Source organism: Nicotiana attenuata, unplaced genomic scaffold, assembly GCF_001879085.1.
Source record: "Nicotiana attenuata strain UT unplaced genomic scaffold, NIATTr2, whole genome shotgun sequence".
In the NCBI taxonomy this organism is placed as follows: Eukaryota; Viridiplantae; Streptophyta; class Magnoliopsida; order Solanales; family Solanaceae; genus Nicotiana; species Nicotiana attenuata.
This window is the reverse complement of record NW_017670397.1, coordinates 721,966-742,226: the sequence shown is the minus strand read 5'-3', so window position 1 is coordinate 742,226 and position 20,261 is coordinate 721,966. Positions and strand designations below refer to the sequence as shown.

At 35.4% G+C, this 20,261-nt stretch overlaps 2 protein-coding genes across 4 annotated transcripts; both read left to right on the top strand.

Annotated features, from left to right (window-relative positions):
• Positions 1–358: 358 nt before the first annotated feature.
• On the top strand, positions 359–9,200 carry LOC109238854. 3 transcript variants are annotated; one of them, XM_019405335.1, is made up of 13 exons: positions 359–467; positions 776–2,526; positions 2,612–2,665; positions 3,560–3,845; positions 3,930–4,193; positions 4,274–4,537; positions 4,618–4,881; positions 4,951–5,198; positions 5,994–6,200; positions 6,280–6,372; positions 6,441–6,539; positions 6,624–6,987; positions 8,969–9,200. In XM_019405335.1, the coding sequence occupies exons 7-12, from the start codon at positions 4,815–4,817 to the stop codon at positions 6,969–6,971; spliced, it is 1,062 nt and encodes a 353-aa protein (XP_019260880.1). In that variant the 5' UTR covers positions 359–467; positions 776–2,526; positions 2,612–2,665; positions 3,560–3,845; positions 3,930–4,193; positions 4,274–4,537; positions 4,618–4,814; the 3' UTR covers positions 6,972–6,987; positions 8,969–9,200. The 3 variants fall into 3 exon arrangements, with proteins under 3 accessions (XP_019260880.1, XP_019260879.1, XP_019260878.1); XM_019405334.1 differs by having other exon boundaries at positions 2,597–2,665; XM_019405333.1 differs by having other exon boundaries at positions 776–2,665.
• A 2,608-nt stretch (positions 9,201–11,808) lies between these two features.
• On the top strand, positions 11,809–14,255 carry LOC109238853 (purine permease 1-like). The gene is made up of 2 exons (XM_019405332.1): positions 11,809–12,783; positions 13,703–14,255. The coding sequence occupies exons 1-2, from the start codon at positions 12,073–12,075 to the stop codon at positions 14,048–14,050; spliced, it is 1,059 nt and encodes a 352-aa protein (XP_019260877.1). The 5' UTR covers positions 11,809–12,072; the 3' UTR covers positions 14,051–14,255.
• The last annotated feature ends 6,006 nt before the right edge of the window (positions 14,256–20,261 follow it).

The window sequence follows — 20,261 nt, the reverse complement described above, 5'->3', positions numbered from 1 at the left end:
TTTATTATCTAATATTTAACGTATAAGAAAAAATGATTTCCGCAAATACAAAAACTGGAATTTAATTATGCATTCTTGGTTGGCTTGCCTGATAGCGGTGTCCGGCGCCACCACGACCCTTAGTGGATTTTGGGTCGTGACACATTTGTATTAGCAAACCAAGCATTACAAGTATTTTATTTCGATGATCCTTCAAATAAAGGCTGGCATGTTGTAAGAAAAGTTCTGCCTCATGATACTTTTGACATTTTGCAAGAAAAGGATGATGATTTGGAGAATTTAGAGAATTCTACACAAATGAAAAAGAAAAGAACTCATGAAGGTTTTTAATGCTGTTAATATTTATTTCATTCGGCCTCTTGCTTCTTGCTTTTCTAGGCATAACTCGTTTACAGTACGTCAAAATTTGGCTAATAACTTGAGAAAAGAAGTTTTCTGATTTAGTTTTTATGCATCACTTTTACTCGGTATGCATTTTCAATATTTGGCTTGTAATGTGAGTGTTGTTTGTATGCCCTTTCTGAAAGCTTTCCTTAGGATTTTGATCTTTCGCTGACTTGTTGACTGCATAATGGAGAGCTGTATTCTGTGTGTATTACGTACTAGCAATTTTAATGTTGATTCTCTGAAGAATCTTATTGCTGTAGAGACATGTCTTCATTCTAACTTTATGGTTTCTGTTTCTTTGCCTTCCTCTATCTCACCTACATCTTCATATCTTCTCTGTTACTTTTCTCTCTGAAATGAAAATGATTTGTTGCATGTTGTTTTTCAGAAATTGGTCTAAGCTTGTAGGTCGCACCTCCAAGATTCTGGACAACTCCGGTGAGTTGCTTGCATTTCCATGGTCTTGCTTTATTGCTATCAGTAGTTGTTTTGAATATAGTTTTAGCTAAATTTTGGTACATATTAGTAATTGTACATGATTTACATTAATAATTGTACCCGATTTACACACTCATTGTCGCTTTGATGAATTTTTTCTTAAGGTATCAAAAATGATTGTAATTTTGAAGTGGACTTTGCACTCATGTGTTTGATGATATGTCTAAGTCATCTTCTTTGGAGTATTCTGTTGTCCTCCTCCTATTTGGGGTAAATCTCTAGGGGCATCTGAGCAAGGACTCTTTTAGAAGAAAGTATTATCTTTCTTTGAGCATTCTGGGGCCAATTTATGGACTTGAGTAACCATCTGACTGTTACCATCTTCCACACACTAAAGATGTAGGGTATGATTGTTAGTTACATGTTATTGATATTATTATTTTTCTTTGTTTGGTAGGTTGTTCTACCTTATCCTTTGAAATTGCAGAACAGTAAGAGTACACGAATAATCCAGTGTAGTATTAATGGCCGCTTTGCGCACTATCCCTTTTTTGTTCTTATAGACTTATTTACTCACCTGAGAAAATCTGAGGAACATCTTGATACTGAAAATACTGTAAAAATTACGGATGATATAATAGACTCCCATCGACCTTTTTGTTTTTCCTTTGGAATTGGAATACTACAAGCTTGAATTTCTTTTGATTTCTTATGCATTGCACTTAGAAATATACTTTCTCTGTGAAAAATCATCCTCCTTGTTATTCATTTGAAGGGATCCATTGCAGGCGATGGTCTTTCGTCATGATTCTATTATAAATTTCTTCATCTTAAAGTCAGTGATTCATTTGCTTTGATTTTGCTTCTTCCAGACCTATTTCCAAGCCAAAAGAGGAAGAATTTGCCTCCTTTTCGCTTAAGAGTTGATGGAAAATGTGGTTCCATCAAATTTCTTTTACAAGTTTATTTAATTGAGAGATTTCTTCTATTCTATCATATTTAACTCTTGGATTGTAATTCATGTACGGTGACTGAACTTCTACATAGGGTGATAATAGCATAAAGATAAGCTTAGCTTAAATAGCTGGTGATCATACGAGATATAGCCTACATTCCGAGTTTCTTCGCCTTGTACGTTGTGAAAATTGCCTTTCCCCCTCTCCTATGTGTTATTTTGAGCTTAAATTTTTCTGCTCCTCATATCTCAAGGATGTAGTTGAGGTTTCTTAAAATAGTTCTGTAGATTTTATCTTTTGCTAACTCAGGAGTATAAAAATAATTTTGCTTTTAACAAATTATGGCAACTTTTAGTGGCCTTTTTTGTGTTTCCAGAACATTTTTTCTTTGTTGTAGTGACATGTATTTTAAATGTATTTGTGTCATGCCATCAACATAGTGGACATACAATTTAAATAGAAATGAGAGTTTGGGTGTACGAGCATGGGTAGTTTTGAATTGTCAATTTAGATCATACTTTAGTCTTAGGATGTAATGTCAACGGTTGTAAAACACGTGTCTTTCCCCTTTACCCAATAAAGAAAGAAGTAGTTTTATCAATACACCTCATTTAAATCCTAAACCAGATAGAATTCGAATGTCAATTTCTATTATATAGAAAAAGCAACAGATTTGGGTGAAGCTCTAAGCCTCTATCCGGTCTAGATGACAAATAGACAGTCGAAATTCATCGGTTGAAGCTCGGTAAGCTTTTACTATTAGCTTTTGTGTTGCTAATTCTATTTATTCATAGCAAAACGATTTCCAATATCAGGCTAAGAATTGCTAGGTGTTCCACAAGAAGACATCACTCATTGAGGCTCCACCTTTCTTGCCTTCTCTGGTGAGTGACAATTGAATTTTCTCCTTTTGCTTTATTGTCATAAATTTTGGCTACTGGATGTGCTCTATCTTCTGCTTTGAGTGAATTGAATTGTAAAGTAGTCCCTTCCATCGACTTGCAAGGGAAAATAGAAAGTGAAAATAAACAAATGGGGGTATTGAAGTTGGTATTAATGTGTTGCAATTATTGTGTTCGAGGAATTACATGTAATAACAAATGTGTTGTTGCACTATTCAAATTTTCTGTATTTTATTAGGATGCTTTCGTGTTGCATGTTCTAATCCCGTCTCCAAATAAAATTTTGGGGTCAGATTTTTCATAATTTTCATCTGCTTGAAAGTAAATCACGAAAGTTAGATCCTTGCTCTAATTCTATGTAGTACTGATGATTTTTGCTAATCTGGGCCATATAATGAGATTGGTCGATTTTCGGTGAAACTGAAAATCTTTCTACTCCAGTCCTGTTTTAGAAAATAATGCATTTAGATCGCTGGAAGGCAATATGGTGAAAAAGCTACCTTAAAAGTAGCTTGCTGTAGTTGGAATAGCCTATGGAGTAACTTTGACATGTTGCTAATGTATTGTTGCACTACTCAAATTCTCTGCTTATTGAATGTTGAATGCATGTGGTTAGTTTTCTGCTAATGGTTATGCACGTGTAAAAGGAAAATAATGGGTAAAGTTATTATCTTTACTTTAATATGTGATACTATTTATGGTTGGATACTAACTGGGGTTTTGACTTCAGGTTCATATAGTAGTCTGTTTTGGGTATGTCAGGAAACTTAACAAGATGGAATTTTGGAATGGTGCCTGTGTATGTAAAAGAGATCTACTATTTGCTTTGACTTTTCTTCTCAGCTAACAGTTACTCCATACTTTTATTTATTTTAGGTTGACATGAATCCATCAAAGTCTGAAATGGGAGCAACTTCAAAGAATGTACATCATGCATATATTCAACCTGGTGCTTTAGCAAGGGGAAGAGGACACAACTTTGGATCTTTGGGATCTGTAAAAATAAGTATTGGAAAGAGAACTTTGATTGGCGAAAGTAAAAATCACAACTCAACAGCTTTTGATCAGAATAAGCTTGCACATAATAATAATCTTGTGCCCCCTGGTTTCGCTTCGATGGAAGACGATGCTCCCCTTGCTCAAGACGCTGAAGCGAAGCAAGGTCTCTTAAGTTTTAGCTTTTTTTTTTTTTGTTTCTTATTGAACCGGTATTGGTTTTATGTTTCACATAAATCAAAATTTGCAGAAACAGGAGGAGCTTTGAAGAATGTAAATCTTGCATACATTCAACCTGCGTCTTTAGCAAGGGGACGAGGGCAAAGCTTTTGATCTTTGGGCTCTGCAAAAGTAAATGTTGACAAAAAAAATCTGTTTGGAGAGATTAAAAATTACAACTCAGGGGCTTCTAGGCAGAATAAGCTAGCACATAATAGTAATAATCTTATGCCTCCTGGTTTTGATATGATGGAAGAAGATGTTCCCTTCACTCAAGAAGCTGAAATGATGCAAGGTCTCAAGTTTTAATTATTCTTTTTTGTTTGTTATAAGACTGGAAGTTATTTTATGCTTTACTCAAATCAAAATCTGCAGAAGTTGGAGCTACTTCGAAGAATGTACGAGACACTTGCAGTCAACCTGGTGCTTTAGCAAGGGGATGCGGGCAAAACGTTAGATCTGTGGGCTCGGCAAAAGGAAGCGTTGGAAAGAGAAATCTTGTTGGGGAAAGTAAAAGTCACAACTCAGCAGCTTGTGAGCAGAATAAGCTAGCACATAATAGTAATAATCTTATGCCTCCTGGTTTTGATATGATGGAAGAAGATATTCCCTTCACTCAAGAAGCTGAAATGATGCAAGGTCTCAAGCTTTAATTATTCTTTTTTGTTTGTTATAAGACTAGAAGTTGTTTTATGCTTTACTCTAATCAAAATCTGCAGAAACTGTAGCTACTTCGAAGAATGTACGAGACACTTACAATCAACCTGGTGCTTTAGCAAGGGGACGCGGGCAAAACGTTAGACCTGTGGGCTCGGTAAAAGGAAGCGTTGGAAAGAGAATTCTTGTTAGGGAAAGTAAAAATCACAACTCAGCAGCTTCTGAGTAGAATAAGCTAGCACGTGATAGTAATAATCTTATGCCTCCTAGTTTCGATCCGATGGAAGACGATGTTTGTCTCGCTCAAGAAGATGAAATGATGCAAGGTATCAAGTTTAATATTATTTTTGTTATGAGATTGGAATTTAATTTATGTTAAAAATTAAAATTTGCAGATCTATGTGAATCTGCAAACCCAAAAGAGGTGAGAGAAAAGAATAGAAATAAAGATGTTGCGGGACTCAAACCTGGAGAAAAGTTTAGAGTCAACTTTTACCACAATCGGGTTGTTGGGAAGCATCAAGCCTTATTTTTGAGACACTTGGGTATATTAGTTCGTGATCGTAATATGTGTCCGTTGCAAGTACATTCATGGAAGGACATCGGAGAAGATAAGCTGGAACACATGTGGCGAGCTATTACGGTAAGAATCTAAAGCACTATAAAGCAATATTTTAATTGAAAGTACTTGAAATTTTTGTTACCGTTCCCATGCTAATTCCACAAAGTGATCTGTTGCATTTTACATTCAATTAGTTTCACTGCATCCCTTGTCGGGATCACTTCTTGAATCTCTAGGTCTAACTGAGACAGTGTGTTCTGTGAATATGAAGTGTTATCTAATTAAGATGCTAGTTAGAATTTTAAAAAAATCTCAAATAGATCTTTTTGTATCACCATTATTGCCCCAACTTTGAACATAATGAATCCAGTGAATCTTCCAAATTAATGTCCAAACCTGCATCTGCATCTTCCTTGAGTGTGTGAGTAAGCAATTTTTGTATCTTGCATTATCCAGATTTGTAGTGATGAGCTGAAGAAGCCACGATCATTATATCCTTTGGTTTGTATATAATTAATGCAAATGCATTGTACCAGCTGTAGCACCTTGTGATCCACCGCAACTGCTCTGTAAAATATGACATCTTTATACCAGCAGTTGTGCGCATGAGTGAGTTTGCATAGTTTGCTGCAGATCTCTTATGAGTTCGAGCAAAATTCTGAGACCAACTTTGTTCGGTAGCCTCCTGGTATATGGGGGTAATGAAGTGCACTGAGATTTTAGTCCAGATTTTATGAATCTTTGTGAATGCTGAAGATCCTAGGTCTTACGCAATGTAACTGAAAACAATTACATTTTGTTTGAAACAGGAAAAACTATCTTTAGTTTACATGAAATTTTTTACTTTCTTGATTAATGATTTTGCAAAATATTTAGGACAAATTTGACAGTGATGACATGAATCATCGAAGTGATCATGTGTTAAATCATATGAGAAAGTTATGGAACAATTGGAGAGGATCATTGCACAAGTATGTGAAGTTTAAGCCATTGCATGAAGCACTAAAAGATGTCCCGGAAGAGGTAGACGAGAGTGATTGGAAATGGTTGGTCAAGGAACATTTTTTAAGTGAAAAATTTAAGGTAAGACTTCATAACTACTTTTAACTTCTTATTATTTTAAGTAATATCTCATGACTTCAATGGTTTGTTCTTAATATAGGAAACAAGTATTAGAAACTCGATCAATAGGTCTAAGTTGAGAACGCCTCATCGTACGGGTAGCAAGCCGATTAGAGAAATTATTTACGAACTGGTAAGTGCACAGTGCAATCCTATAAAAAAAATCTCGTCTTTGTTCGACTTGTTTATTTAAATGTGAAGGGAGGCAAAGACGGTAATCCACCGAACATGGCGACTATCTTCTTTGAGACTCACAAGAAAAATCACACGCTTGTAGAGCCTGAAGCCGGTGAAAAATATGTATGCTTATTGATGAACTTCATTTTACATCCTTCATTTTATTTTGATGTATTTTATTATTTTAATTTTTCTTGTATTTTATAGGCTGAGATACAAGAACTGGTACAATCTGAGCCATCTCTTACGAATATCGAGGTAGTAGAAAGATGCTTCGGACCTCAAAACAAGAGTCACGTGGTTGGATTAGGGGGTGGTATAACCACTAAGGAGTTGAAAGGCGGTAGCTCCTCAAAGGCTGCAATACTGGCTGAGCTGAATGCAGTTCGAAAAGAAAAAGAATCACTACAGACCGAGCTGAATGCAACTAAAAAAGCAAAAGAATCACTAGAAATACGTATGGACGACATAGATTCTAAGTATGCACATATTATCAGCTTACTGGGTGATCAGCCTTCATCAGCACCATCTTCAAGTCAACAAAGTACAAGCTGAAATTAGTATTTAACAGGTTCGTAAGCTTTCTACCAACTATGACCTGATGAATATCCTTAAATAAATTTAGTGAAGTCTTTTGTTGTTAGTTAAATAATGTACTGACCTTGACATATGTACAGTTACTCTAATATTGAAATCCAATTAGATATGTGCATCTCAGATTCATTGTTTGAACGTATAACATTATTTGAGATTTGAGGTCCAGATCTGTTTTCCGTTGCTTGCACAGATAGCCAAATCCTTTTTGCAAAATGTTGATCAATGTGCAGGTTAGTGACAATGAAATAGTTAAAAATCTGGGTGTCACTGATGTGCAGGGTGCAAATGTACTTAGAAATTTAAGTTTTTCTAAGAAACTACACCAGAAAATAGGCAATAACAAGAAAACAAGGAGGAAAAATACAAAACGCTCTTTGCGGAGAGGGAAGGGAAGGGTGTATGAAGTTATTAAAATCAAGTGATACTTTACATAAAGTAAAAGTTAAGCCACCAACCTGACTAAAGTAGTCATCCAAAAACATTATAGCATGAGCGTCATGTCCAGTACTTTATTTGAACGTACGTATAACTCTTTCCCTCCTAAGTGACTGTGACATAGATACTCAAAACATCTCATTAGCTGTTACAATTAGGTGCAATGCAGAAAAATGAGAGACTGCAAAATGCAAAAGAGAACTTCAGAAGGTGTAAATTGAAAAGTAATTGGTCATCAAAACTCAAAACGGGGTCTACAAGCTATTCATGACAGACTCAGTAACCAGTAAAAATTGCTGCACCCACAAGATGCAATTATACCAAATTCATTGGACCACATTTTGTGCAAAAATAATCTTACTTAAGGCAGAGATGACTTAAAGAGCAAACTCATGAAACTCCCTTCGTTGAGATTTTAATGTCATTTCTATTGCCTTTCCATTCCTGCTGCTCCATTTTTCCTCCCAGTAGTTCTTGCATATGTAGGAAAGAATAGTTCTGCCCTACATACTGTTGAGTAAGTTTACTGTACAACAACGAACCAGTACACTATATTTGCGATCATTTTTGTGTGTCATCTCTCTGCTTCCCCTTGAAACCTTTGCCTGTATTCCATATTGGTGTAATAGCATGTTGCATTGGTATTTATTCCACTTTGTATCCAATGTGCTTGAATTGTATTTCCAAAGACTGTATAGCAAGTTTTCTGCCCAGCATTGTTCAGTGGTGATGCTTAGCCAATTACACGTGTAAGAGTGCTAGTTAATTTTAATAGGTTTGTCATTATCTTCACTTATACATGCAAAGAGGAGAAAATTAATGCTACAATACCATCCCGTCAAGAACTGGCTTCAATCCCTTGGCCTTATGTGTGTCATACCATATGCGAAATTCTTTCCAAGGTCTTGGAAAGAGAAGTTGACCCCAAGTGCCGACCAACTGGTACAAGAAAAGTTGAGTTCCATCATCTATCTGCATCTTGTTTCCATGTTTACCTGGTAGTAAGGATAATGGTGATATGAGGCTACAACACAGAAATGATGGTAATACCTCCTTTAATTGCCCTACTTCAATGCCCAATGTTGACCCTTTTAGTGATTCTGGTTGGGATCCACTTCTATCATTGAATCAAAAGGAGAGTTTTAACGGATCTTCAGTTGTCTGTTGTCTGCTAGTTTATTGAAATGCAGAAATGGTACCTGTATACAGGCTGCTTCTGGCAGCTCATGCTACAATTTATATGTGTCTCTTGGCCTACTCTACATACATTCATAGATACAGGAAAGAGAAGACTTCAGTTTAGAGGGTGAATGCTCATTCTCATTACATATGCATACTGATTGATAGAAAATATAATTGTAAAAAAGGTGGATTTAGTAATGTAGTTGTAAGAAGCACTGATTGTTCATAGTATTTTGAGATGCTCTTCGCTTCATGATTTTACATTTTACTGTGTTGTAGCAACTTATCAATCTTAAATCTTGTTTTCTTACTCAACTAATATGTACCTTTTTTAACAGATTAGAAAAAGGGCCTGAAGTTTGAAGAATCTTCTATAAAGATAGTTCCGAGCAAGTTGAAGCAGCTAGAATTGTTGAAGACCAAGGAAAATCTATTATGTTTTATTAGGAGTTGTAGTCGTCATCCGTACAAACTACTATTTTACTTTCTCTTTAATTTTTTGTTTTCTTTAAGGAATTGAAAACATGGATCATGCAATTTGGATGTAATATTAGTGCTACACTTTGATTAGTTCTCTATCTATAATTAAAAAGATGTTTTATGTCAATATTGACTTCATTGTTTGTATGATTCCGAATGCGTGTAATATATTTATTACTTAAAAGTTCACATTTGCAAAGGGAAATTTTGGTTTTTAAAAAGTATGTCGTTAAAAGTACATACAATTAACGAATGGAATTCCGGTCGCCATACACTAACAACGACTGAAAATTAGTTACCATTAGTGAAGGTTTTAACGACTGGGACGACATATAACGATGGAAAAATCCCCTCGCTAATCTTGGTATAACTACTGGATTCCTTGCCATCGTTAAAAGAGTTTTTACGACGGGATCATAATCCGGTCGTTTATCTTTAACGACGGAGGCACTAACGACCGGCGACGACCGGTTTTTATCCCATCGTAATTGACTGATAACGACCGGATTTGGAGTTTTAACGACCGAATTTCCCATCGCTAAAGACCTATTTTCCTGTAGTGAATACTATTAGCATGAATGGTAATATGCAAACTATGAACATATTTGGTAATATAGTTTCATATATGGTATATATACGAAAATTTCCCAAAAGGAAAACTATCAGCTATGCATATTTAACTAGCTCATTATAAAAATTAGCCAATTCATAAAATATTACTAATATTAGCCAATAGCTATTTGTAGCAAAAAAATGTTAAATTTTTGCTTTCTTTTGAGTGAATGTTATTAGAATAGATCGGATACATCTTAAGGAGCTTGAATCTCAACTTTGGGATGATTTGGTAAAGTTTTGAGGTGGTTTGAATTGAAAATTCGAAGTAAAAACTAAACATGAAAAAATGATATGTGTATCATTTGTGTATCACATATGTATCATATTTGTATCAATTGTGTATCACATGTATATCCATGTATATATGTGTGTGAGATACATGCGTGATACATGTTTGATACATGTGTCACAGAAGAATTTTTTGAGCTCGATTTAATTACGAATTTTGATACAAAATCAGTCCAAATCACCTCCAATCTTCCTCAAATTTTGTATATTGCTATATGTTTTCAATGAATTTCAACTATACCTATTTTGAAAAATTTCTTTTTTGCTTAGATTTTTGGAATATTATATTTTTTTTATTGTATTTCACCACCTTCTTTGCTACCTCATCCATGAAATTTTCTTTCCGTCTTGTATCTAATGTTGCTAATCACGGTTAAAAATATAGAAGGTGATTTTTGCATGTGATTCTTTGAAAGAAAAAACCTTATATAAATGTTTTTTTTTAATTTTTATATGTGTTTGGCTAATTTTGGTAAGTCTATAACTAATGGCTAGAAGATGGTAAGTTGAAATTTATTTTGGGACATTTGTGTAAGTTTCCATATAAAAAAAGAAGGCAATGAAAGTACACATTTAGAAAAGGAAAAGAAATCCATAATGGAAAGGCAATTCAATGGACAGGAACCGCAACTTGCGCCGTCCTCTTGTTTTATGTTTTTCATTTTTGTTTTTGCGTGTCTAATTTTATTTCATCTTTTCTTCTATATGAAAGTTGAAGAAAATTTTAGAAAAATAAAATTTTAAACTGTCTGATGAAAGAAGAAATATATATATATATATATATATAATATATATATATATATATATATATATATAAGCCACACCCACATATATGTGAAAAATTTCCTTGAAGTATATTTATATTTCTTTTTCAATTTTAAATGAATATTTGATAATTAAAGATGTAGTTCATTAATGCTCTTATTATTGTTATAATGAATTTTTTGTATTGTTATAATGATTTCTTTTTCAATTTTAAATGAATATTTGATAATTAAAGATGTAGTTCATTAATTTGTGTGTGTGTGTATGTGAATGCTGTTCTTTTATCAAAGAATCATTTCTACTTTAATCACAAATATACCACGCGAAGCGCAGACTTATTTCACTAGATCTTTAATAACTGACACAGTAGGAACACAACAATTTCACATCCGATAAATGTGGAAGATCCAAAAAGTAACTTGCTTTGAAATTTAAGTTACACTAACCTTCTTATAAATGTTATATGCCTTTGTTATTTACAGTTGTAAAATATTTTCGTTGATTATCTCATGCTTTGAAAGCTTACTTTATGTTTCCTTATTAATGACTTGAATAGTTGGAAATATTTTCACTTTTTCCTTTTCTGCCTATTTGTTAATTAATATATTGGCAAAACAGCTAAATGACCACCTAAACTTGCACCCGTTTGTTATTCTGGTAATTATAACTTACAATTTATCTATTTAAAACGACATGATACTCCGGATAGAAATCAATATACACCATGAGTTTCACGTCGTTGTGTTAAATTATAGAAAAAAGAATTTGAATAACCATTATCGCGTGTCCCTCCAACTCCAAGTTAGGTAGAGGTGGGGGAGTGGGGAAGACAGAAGACCATAGTTGACTACTCATAATTATTCAACTAAAACCCACGTTTGTCAAATTTTAATTTGAATCCATATTTTTCTTTTCAAATGCAAAGCTCTATGCCAACCAGTAGCACAGTCCATGGTGGGCGTACTCGTTTTCCTAGAAACTCAACACTGCAATTTAATAACAAATTACTCACAAACAATGCTTGTCTGTCCCTTTTTTTTATTGTTATATTCTTCCCTTGTGAATCATAACAAAATTACTAGTACTGCAATTAATTTAATCATGGAAAAGCTAGCCTTCTTAAACTGGGGCCACTCCATGTCGTGAAACAAATCGTGGAGATGTACTAACAATTATCAATTATAAATAGATCTCATCACTGCAAGAGGTCCAATAATCCAAACCTTTGCAGAAGAAGACCATTCAGCCTGAGCAGCAGAATACTCCTAACTTACCATCCAAATCTCATCAAAGTATGGAACATCAAGGATTAAGCACCACTATGAGGAAAGTCCTTCTATTGATTAACTGTCTAATACTTGCTGTTGGTATCTGTGGTGGTCCTCTAATGATGCGTCTATATTATGTCGAGGGAGGTTCAAGAGTATGGCTTAGCAGTTGGTTACAAACCGCTGGATGGCCACTCACCCTTATACCTCTTGCCATCCTATATTTCTATCGTCGAAAAGTTGAAGGTTCTAATGCCAAGTTTTACTTGATAACACCCCGAATTTTTATTGCATCATTCGTCATTGGCGTTGTCACTGGTCTTGATGATTTTCTCTATTCGTGGGGCGGGTCAAAACTTCCCGTGTCAACCTCTTCACTTCTTCTTGCTGCTCAACTTGCCTTCACGTCAGTAGGTGCTTTCTTCATTGTGAAGCTGAAGTTCACACCCTACTCTATCAATGCAGTGATTCTGTTGACAGTTGGTGCTGTATTATTGGGTGTTCGATCTAATGGTGATCGACCAGAAGGTGTGACAAGTAAAGCCTATATTCTTGGTTTTATGATGACACTTCTGGCAGCAGCTTTGTATGGAGTCATCTTGCCTTGTATTGAGTTGATTTATTTGAAGGCAAAACAAGTTATTACTGCTACGCTGGTATTAGAGATTCAGATGGTCATGTGCTTTGCCGCTACTGCTTTTTGCACTGTAGGAATGATCGCCAATAACGACTTTCAGGTACTTTTTTCTTCCCTTGTGACACATTTCTACTTATGCATCTTACTCATTATATCGCATATGTTACACTATTATTTTGTGGGTTTAATTTTTGTGCGTCGTCAAGTAAATTTGTTTACATATAGTTATGTCATTTACAAGGTAACTGCAAGTAATTTTTATAATACTTTAATTGATAACGGGGTAAAAAAAAATTGCAGTGTAAGACTAAGTAATTGCCATACAATGTTAATAGAAGTTTAAAATTACAAGTTTGAAAAGCCTTAAAGACACAAAATATTATACAATATGTTTAAAACCCAAATTTCATGAATCTATTTTTCTTTCTTAAATTCGTGCCAAGATAAAATATGGGATGAGTAACATATTTCTCTCGTTTGGTATTAATTATCATCAGATCCATAAGGCCTTCGAATCACAAACTATCAACTTCTCTTTAGGTGATCTATTGGCGTACCCCAACGATCAAATGAAGTCCATCTTTACAGATTCTTATCTACGTTGGAAACTTCTTTTGTTTTTGTTTTTGTTTCGTTTGTTTATTCTTATTTCAATTCTCATAAAGTTTTCTGATCTTAATGACTAGAGACAGACAAAAGCTTGTGATGAGTTGTGAGTTTGACTTCAGCAGTAGGACATTAATGAAGGAACTAGCTTGAAACCCTAAATTATTCATATCCCATAGAGGAATGAAAACTCTTTTGTCATAGAATACATTTTTAAAATTTGGCATACATGACAAGTTCTATTATATTATATTTGGATATGTACAAAATATATGAATACTGGAGCAGTACTAGATTCGAACAAATTTACGTAAATATGATATATCATAAATACTTCCTCGGTGTCAATTTAGTTTTAGCTAGAGACAATCTCTTTGAGGAGCAAGGATTAACATATTGATCAAACTTTGCAGGCAATGTCAAGGGAGGCAAAACAATTTAACCTCGGAGAAGCTAGATATTATATAGTTATAGTATGGACTTCCATTATTTGGCAATGCTTCTTTGTGGGTGTTATTGGAGTCATTTACTGCTCTTCTTCTTTGATGTCTGGGGTTATGATCGCGGTTTTACTTCCGGTTACTGAGGTATTAGCTGTCGTTTTCTTTAGAGAAAATTTTTCAGGTGAAAAAGGCCTTGCTCTTTTCCTTTCTCTCTGGGGTTTCGTATCATACTTCTACGGAGAGTTCAAACAAACAAAGAAGGAGAAGAACAAAAGTCCAAAAATTGAGATAAAAACCACGCATATTGAGTCTGTTTGAATTATTGAGTCTTTTTCATATATTGTTCATAGCTATATGGATATAGATGAATTTTTATTTTTTTGTAGAAAATAGTGTACGTCATTTTTATTTCATTGCTACTTTCGTTATGTTTTTGAAAGGGTCTCTTTCTTTGAAATTTCTAATGTTTCTCTTAAATCTCTAATACAACACATGAAGATTTGCAGTTTCCAGTAAATACTCATTTTTCATGACTAATTCAACATTACGACTATAACACCACTGTTAAATACTAATTAAGAATAAGAGTTTTGATGAATACATTGTGATGTTTTATACTTCAATATCACACAAGAGGGAGGGTGATCTGTGTGGTGTTCATTTTTCCGGGTGCACAAATTATAGAAGGACCTAGTTCTTCTACGTGTTCCTTACACTACAGTTGCGGAATAGTAAGTGCAAAAAGTAAAAAATACAAGTATTTTTACGTGGAAAAGACCTATCTCAAAAAGTGAAAAAACCACGACCTACTTTCCAGTAGGATTTTTCCTAATACTCCACTAAATCGCTGAGCAAAAAACAACATTTACGACTCTTGTAAACCTAAGAATTATCTCTAACCCTTTGTGGTAACCAGCCTCAGGCTGTTGCGACAACTTCAAGTTAATTACTCTAACTTGAACAATACAACTCAAAGTACCTACTACAAATGCTTTTAGGGAAAGCTGAAAGGTACAACTCAAAAGCCATGCTACAATGAAACTAGAATAAAAGACATACACTTGGAACTGGTTCTTCTATCTGGTTCATGTAGATTCAGGTTCGCACACTTGAAACACACAAGAATTGCTTGCGAAATGCGTTGCTAGTTTGCTCTCAATTCTTGCTTAACTTCAGCGTTTGTGCATCACCTGTAGAAGAGAACACACTGATATTTATAGAGTTAGTAGAATAAGAAATAACTAGAGTTCTAATGCTTTACTCTTCCACGGTAGAAGAGTTCTAGTTGTCTTCAACTTCTAATTCCTCCCTTATCTAGGATAGAGTTCTCTTCAAGTAAGGAGTCATGCTCCTTATCAATTATGCAACCTTTTCGTTCAGGAGATATCAGGTATAACCACTTATGCTTATCTTCTTCACGTGCGTGCCTTGTGCTTGAATTTGCCCGTGCCCTGTGTACACTATGTATGGACTTGGTTCATGCAAGTGTTCCTTTGTCAATCATCAAAATAAAACTTACTCATGCCAACAAATTCCCCCTTTTTGATAATGACAAACTCTTTGCTTTTCACAAGCATGAAACCTGTTTCAACTCAGCTCAACATCAACACAATCTTAGAAAACTATCCATTTTAAAATCATAAATTATCAAGGATCAGGTTCATTAGGTTATAAACACCACAGTCCAAAGCAAAAGCAAAACGTATATTCCCCTTTTTGGCATTATCGAAAAGTTACATAATTAAGTTATATAACCAGATTTTAGTAGATTTTACTCATGGCCATTGAGGCTACTCCAGATGCAATCATAGAGTCAAGTATCACTTATCAACCTAAAGATATTATCCATCTAAGAAACATCAACAAAAAATTAGAGCAAAACCAATGATTGTCATTGATAAGAGTCATCCACAAAGAATAGAAGGAAATAAAAGTACTGCACCATGACCAAAAAGACAAAAAAAAAAAATAATCCCATTCGGGTCACTAGTTTTCTAACTAAGCTAGGAATGGTTTAAGGCTGGGAAGGACCGGGTTCTTGGTTTCTGGCCTGAAGCAGCTTCAACATGTCATGAAGAATGCCCATTATTCTGTTTCTCCTTTGCAAGCTCAGACCTGAGGGCATCCTTCTCAGTTTCTACTTTAGCCAGACTCTTCTTCAGCTCTTAATCTCAGCATCCTTAGCCCTACTCTCCTGCTCCAAGGCTCTTACTTTGCTATTCACAGGCACCCTCTTGGATGAACCAGGTTCTTTGGGAGCAGCATGGACTTCATAGTCACAAGCAATCAGGGTGTTGGGCCCAAAGTGATCTTTACTTGTGCTAACATCCAATTTCTTGAGGAGAACCTTTAAGTGAGCAAGCACAACAATGAGAATGAATCCATAGGGTATGGCATGAGTTTTTAGCGAGAGAGTACCCTATCAAGGAGTTGGATGACAAACCTCGACCAGTTGATTTACCTCCTACTATCCAGGTACTCCATAAGGACCAACTCCACGAAAGTTGCAATGTGCCTCCTCTCCTACCTGTCAGAACAACCTTGTTGACAAATTTAAAGAGCAACTTATGGGTAGGCTTCATTTCACTCTTATACGCAGACCTGAGCTGTAGCTCTAAGTCCCTGTCAGCACATTTCTTGGTAATGGCAAGGGAGGTAGGCAGGTTTTCTAGGCTTGGCCATTTCAACTTTTTGTAATCATCGTACCCTTCAGCAGGTAACCCTATAATCTCTCCTAGTTCCTTGTCATCAAAGCTCACAGTCACCCCTTTCACTACACTGGTTACCCTGTCATTCTTGATTTCACAGTTTGCAAGGAACTCCATAATTTCAGCTCGGGCTAGTCTTCCAACTGAAGAACCATGTCCTTCAACCCTGAAGTTCTAGCTTCCCCAGCAGCAGCACCATTCCTTCCTCCTCCAAATCTCTAAGGAGTCTACCCTTCAAAATTATTCTTTTTCCAAATTTCACCATCTTGTCCTATTCTTCATCATTTTCCTCTTCTTCCTCACTCTCTTCTTCCACTACTTGCATTTTTCTTGATTTCCTGGAAGACCTGGTTCTTTTTTCCAAGGCAGAAGGTTCTGTATCAACAGACTTTGCAGGGGACTTCTTTTTGGAATCTTTCTTTTATTTGATTTTGGAGTCACAACCTCCACTTCCTCTTACTCGTCCTCATCATGAAGGACCAGGTCTATCTCCTCAATTTCAATTGTTTAAACTGGTTCACCCACTTTCTTCTTTCCTTTTTTAGCAGCTTTCCTTTTACTCTCATCTAGAGCCTTTTCGAGGCCAGCCTCGCTCTGTTTCCTCAGACTCCTTGTAGCTCTTCTTCTTGTTGGAGGAGTCTCTACAGGGATAGAAGAGGCATCCTTTCTCTTCTTGTGTGCCCTAGTAGTTTCAGGGATTTTAACTCCTGAAATTTTCTTCTTCTTGGGAATTGTAGCTATCAGACACCCTTTTTAGTAAATCTTAGAGAGGTTCCTTCATAGATGGAACAAGTCCATGGAACCTCTTCCTTAACCTAACCAGCCCCTCTGTTGCACTTGCATCTCCAGACCCACTGCCTCCTTCTTCTCTCAAACTCTCTTCCTCCTCAACAGCTTCCTCACTCCATATCACCATTGCCCCTGTTTCTTCACTCAAACCAACAGGAGTGGGTAAAGATTCAACCACTGCTTCTTCTCCCTTTCCCCTGACATCTCCTTTGACACCCTCACTCTCTTTTTCTTTTTTCTTTTTATTTTTACCACCAATTTTGCTAGACTCAGTAGTCTCTACACCAACATTAGTACCAAAAGAACAAATATGTTCCCCATATTTTTAGCCACATCAGAAATGACATCAGACGTAAGTTTTAGCCCAGAAGCTACCTATTCTGTTTCAGACGAAACATGTTCTTCCCCCTCAGTTGCAAACTTGAATTTTTTTTCTTCTGATTTTTAGGGTTCCTCTACTTGACTGGCCTTTAATTTCTCATCTAATTTCTATGGTAGTTCACTACTAGCCATAGTTTTATGAGCAATGATGACCTCCATAACACACCTCGATAAGAGATATGATACGATCGTACGCAATATAAATTACCCAACCATGAGCCGAGGTCGAATCTAGAGGGAGTTATAAGGGGTGTTAGGAGTATATACTTGAAGAAAGCGAATGGATTAACTAAATTTGCACTTCCACAAAAAGTTTTGATTTCCACTTCTACTATTACTCTAACAATTGTGAGCTTAGGAAAATAATCTAGAAATGAACGATTGTTTTTGGTGTTTTTTCAAATAGTTTAAAAGCCTATGAATGTGATTATAACCTAGGTGTTTGCCTAATGGGATAAAGACGTTAATACATGTTTTGTTGATCGGGGTGTATTATAGCTCTCAACTCTATATTACCCACTCAATACCTCTCGGTCAAAAAGTGATTTTGCTCAATTTGGCTTTCTCAAGTCCAAATGGGTATCAAACAAAATAGTTGATATGAGCTCAAGTCGGTTTCTTACTATCTCTAGTTTGAACCCTTTAATTAGGCTAATCAAACACTCAATTAGCCCAATTCCTTGTTAGCCAAGTTATCCTAGACTAGGTCCCTCTTTCGCAAGTAGAGACTAAGTAAAAAAGGCATGAATCAATGTTTGCAACCATCAATTCCAAAATTGAAGCATGAATTAAGCTAAATAATCAACACCTAATCATAAACAAGCATTAAATTAAATACCCATAAGGTTTACACACCAGGGTTGGGTCACAACCCTAATAAGAATCTAGCCACACTGTTGATACCCAATTTTTTCCTGTATATTCTTATATGCAAAATATCTTTAAAATAGCATATATATGCATATATAAGTGTGTCCCAGCATTTTACTATTCTTCCCATAATTTTTTAGGGTTTTTAAACTAATTTATTTCCCTTTTCATCCATAAAAACCCAATAATTATTTCTAAAATTATTATTTTGGTAATTCATTTATTAGAATTTTATATTTATGCTAAGATATAGCTGAGGTAACTTTTTGCATATTTTTACAAATTTATTTAGTATTTTTAAGCTAAATTGCATATAATTGCAATATTAGCCCTTTTAAGATTCAATTGTGTTTTATATTCATAAAATTAAGTCCTATTTTTTTAAATTGTTAATTATATATTATAAATCATTTTAGTGCTTCCAATTAGTTTTCAGATATTTATTTACTATTTTTATAAATTAAATGGGAAAAAAGGGCTATTTAACTTATAGCCAGATTTTGGCTTTCTAATTTAGCCTAAATTAAAACCCAATACCCCAACCCAATTAAACCAACCCAAGACCCAGGCCCAATCCTAAGTCTACCCGACCCAACCCGGATCAAATCTTGACCGTTGATCAATTTTGATCAATGGTCTAGATCCGCCCTTACCTAATTAAGCCCAAACGACCCCCCCAAACCCCTCTCATTCCTCACTCAACCGACCCTCTCCTCTATCTCTCTATCTCTGGTTCTCTCTAGAACCTTCCCCCTCCCCCTCCGCTCCGATGAGTTTCATCCATCTTCTCCGGCCACCTCCTAGCCTGAGTCCATGGTGGTTTCACCACCCACCGGCCCTCTATGGCTCCTATACATCTGTTCGTTGGGGTTTCATGGTCTGAACACGAAGAAGCTTCATCCAGACCTGGTTCGATTCAAGTTTTATGGCCATCTCCGGCCTCGCTCCGGCAAGCCACGTCTGTTTTGAGCCTGGCCTCGCCTCCTCCTAGTTAGATCAAAAACGATCCAAGTCTTTCTCACCAAACCCTAGCTTCTGTGGTTCTTATGATTTCTTTAGATCTGTTCTAGATCCAGGTTTTCCCTAAACTTTTAAAATAATTTTTGATACTTCTTTCAAAAAAAAAAAAAACCATCGCTTTCAAAACCTTTATTTTTTCGACCTAGGGTTTTTGAGTTATGTTTCTCTGATTTTCTTTTTCTCTTGTGTGCTTCTCTGATTTTCTTTTCTCTTGTGTGTTTCTTCTACTATGTTTCTCCTACTGTGTTCTTGTTAAGTTCTTCTACCATGTTCTTATAAGTTGCTTCTACTGTGTTATTTGTGTGTTTCGTCTACCTTCTTTTCTCCTACTGTGTTCTTGTTAAGTTGTTCACCATGTTCTTATTTGTTTCTTCTACTAGTTCTTCTACTGGTTTCGCATACTGTTCTTTTACTATGCTTATCATGAATTCTTACTACTAAGAAAGCATGCTAAAGGTCTCATTTCCTTTCTGAGATCTCTAAACCTGTTTCAATTAGTATCTTTTCCATTAATCACTTGTCCTTTCGTCTCTGCACTCGGATAATGGCAAGAACCCTAAATTTGGGGGTTCATCCGAGTTTTTAGACCATTGGCTATGTGACTTGCTTTTGCTTCATCTCTGAACTTGCTTGATTTCAAAGACCCTAATCTTTTGGACTTATTTGAGTTCCTAGAGTTGTTTCATCTACTGCTTCATTAAGTTTCAAAATCGTTGCTTCAGTTTTGTTTCTTTGTATAATTCTGACTTTTGCTAAACTCT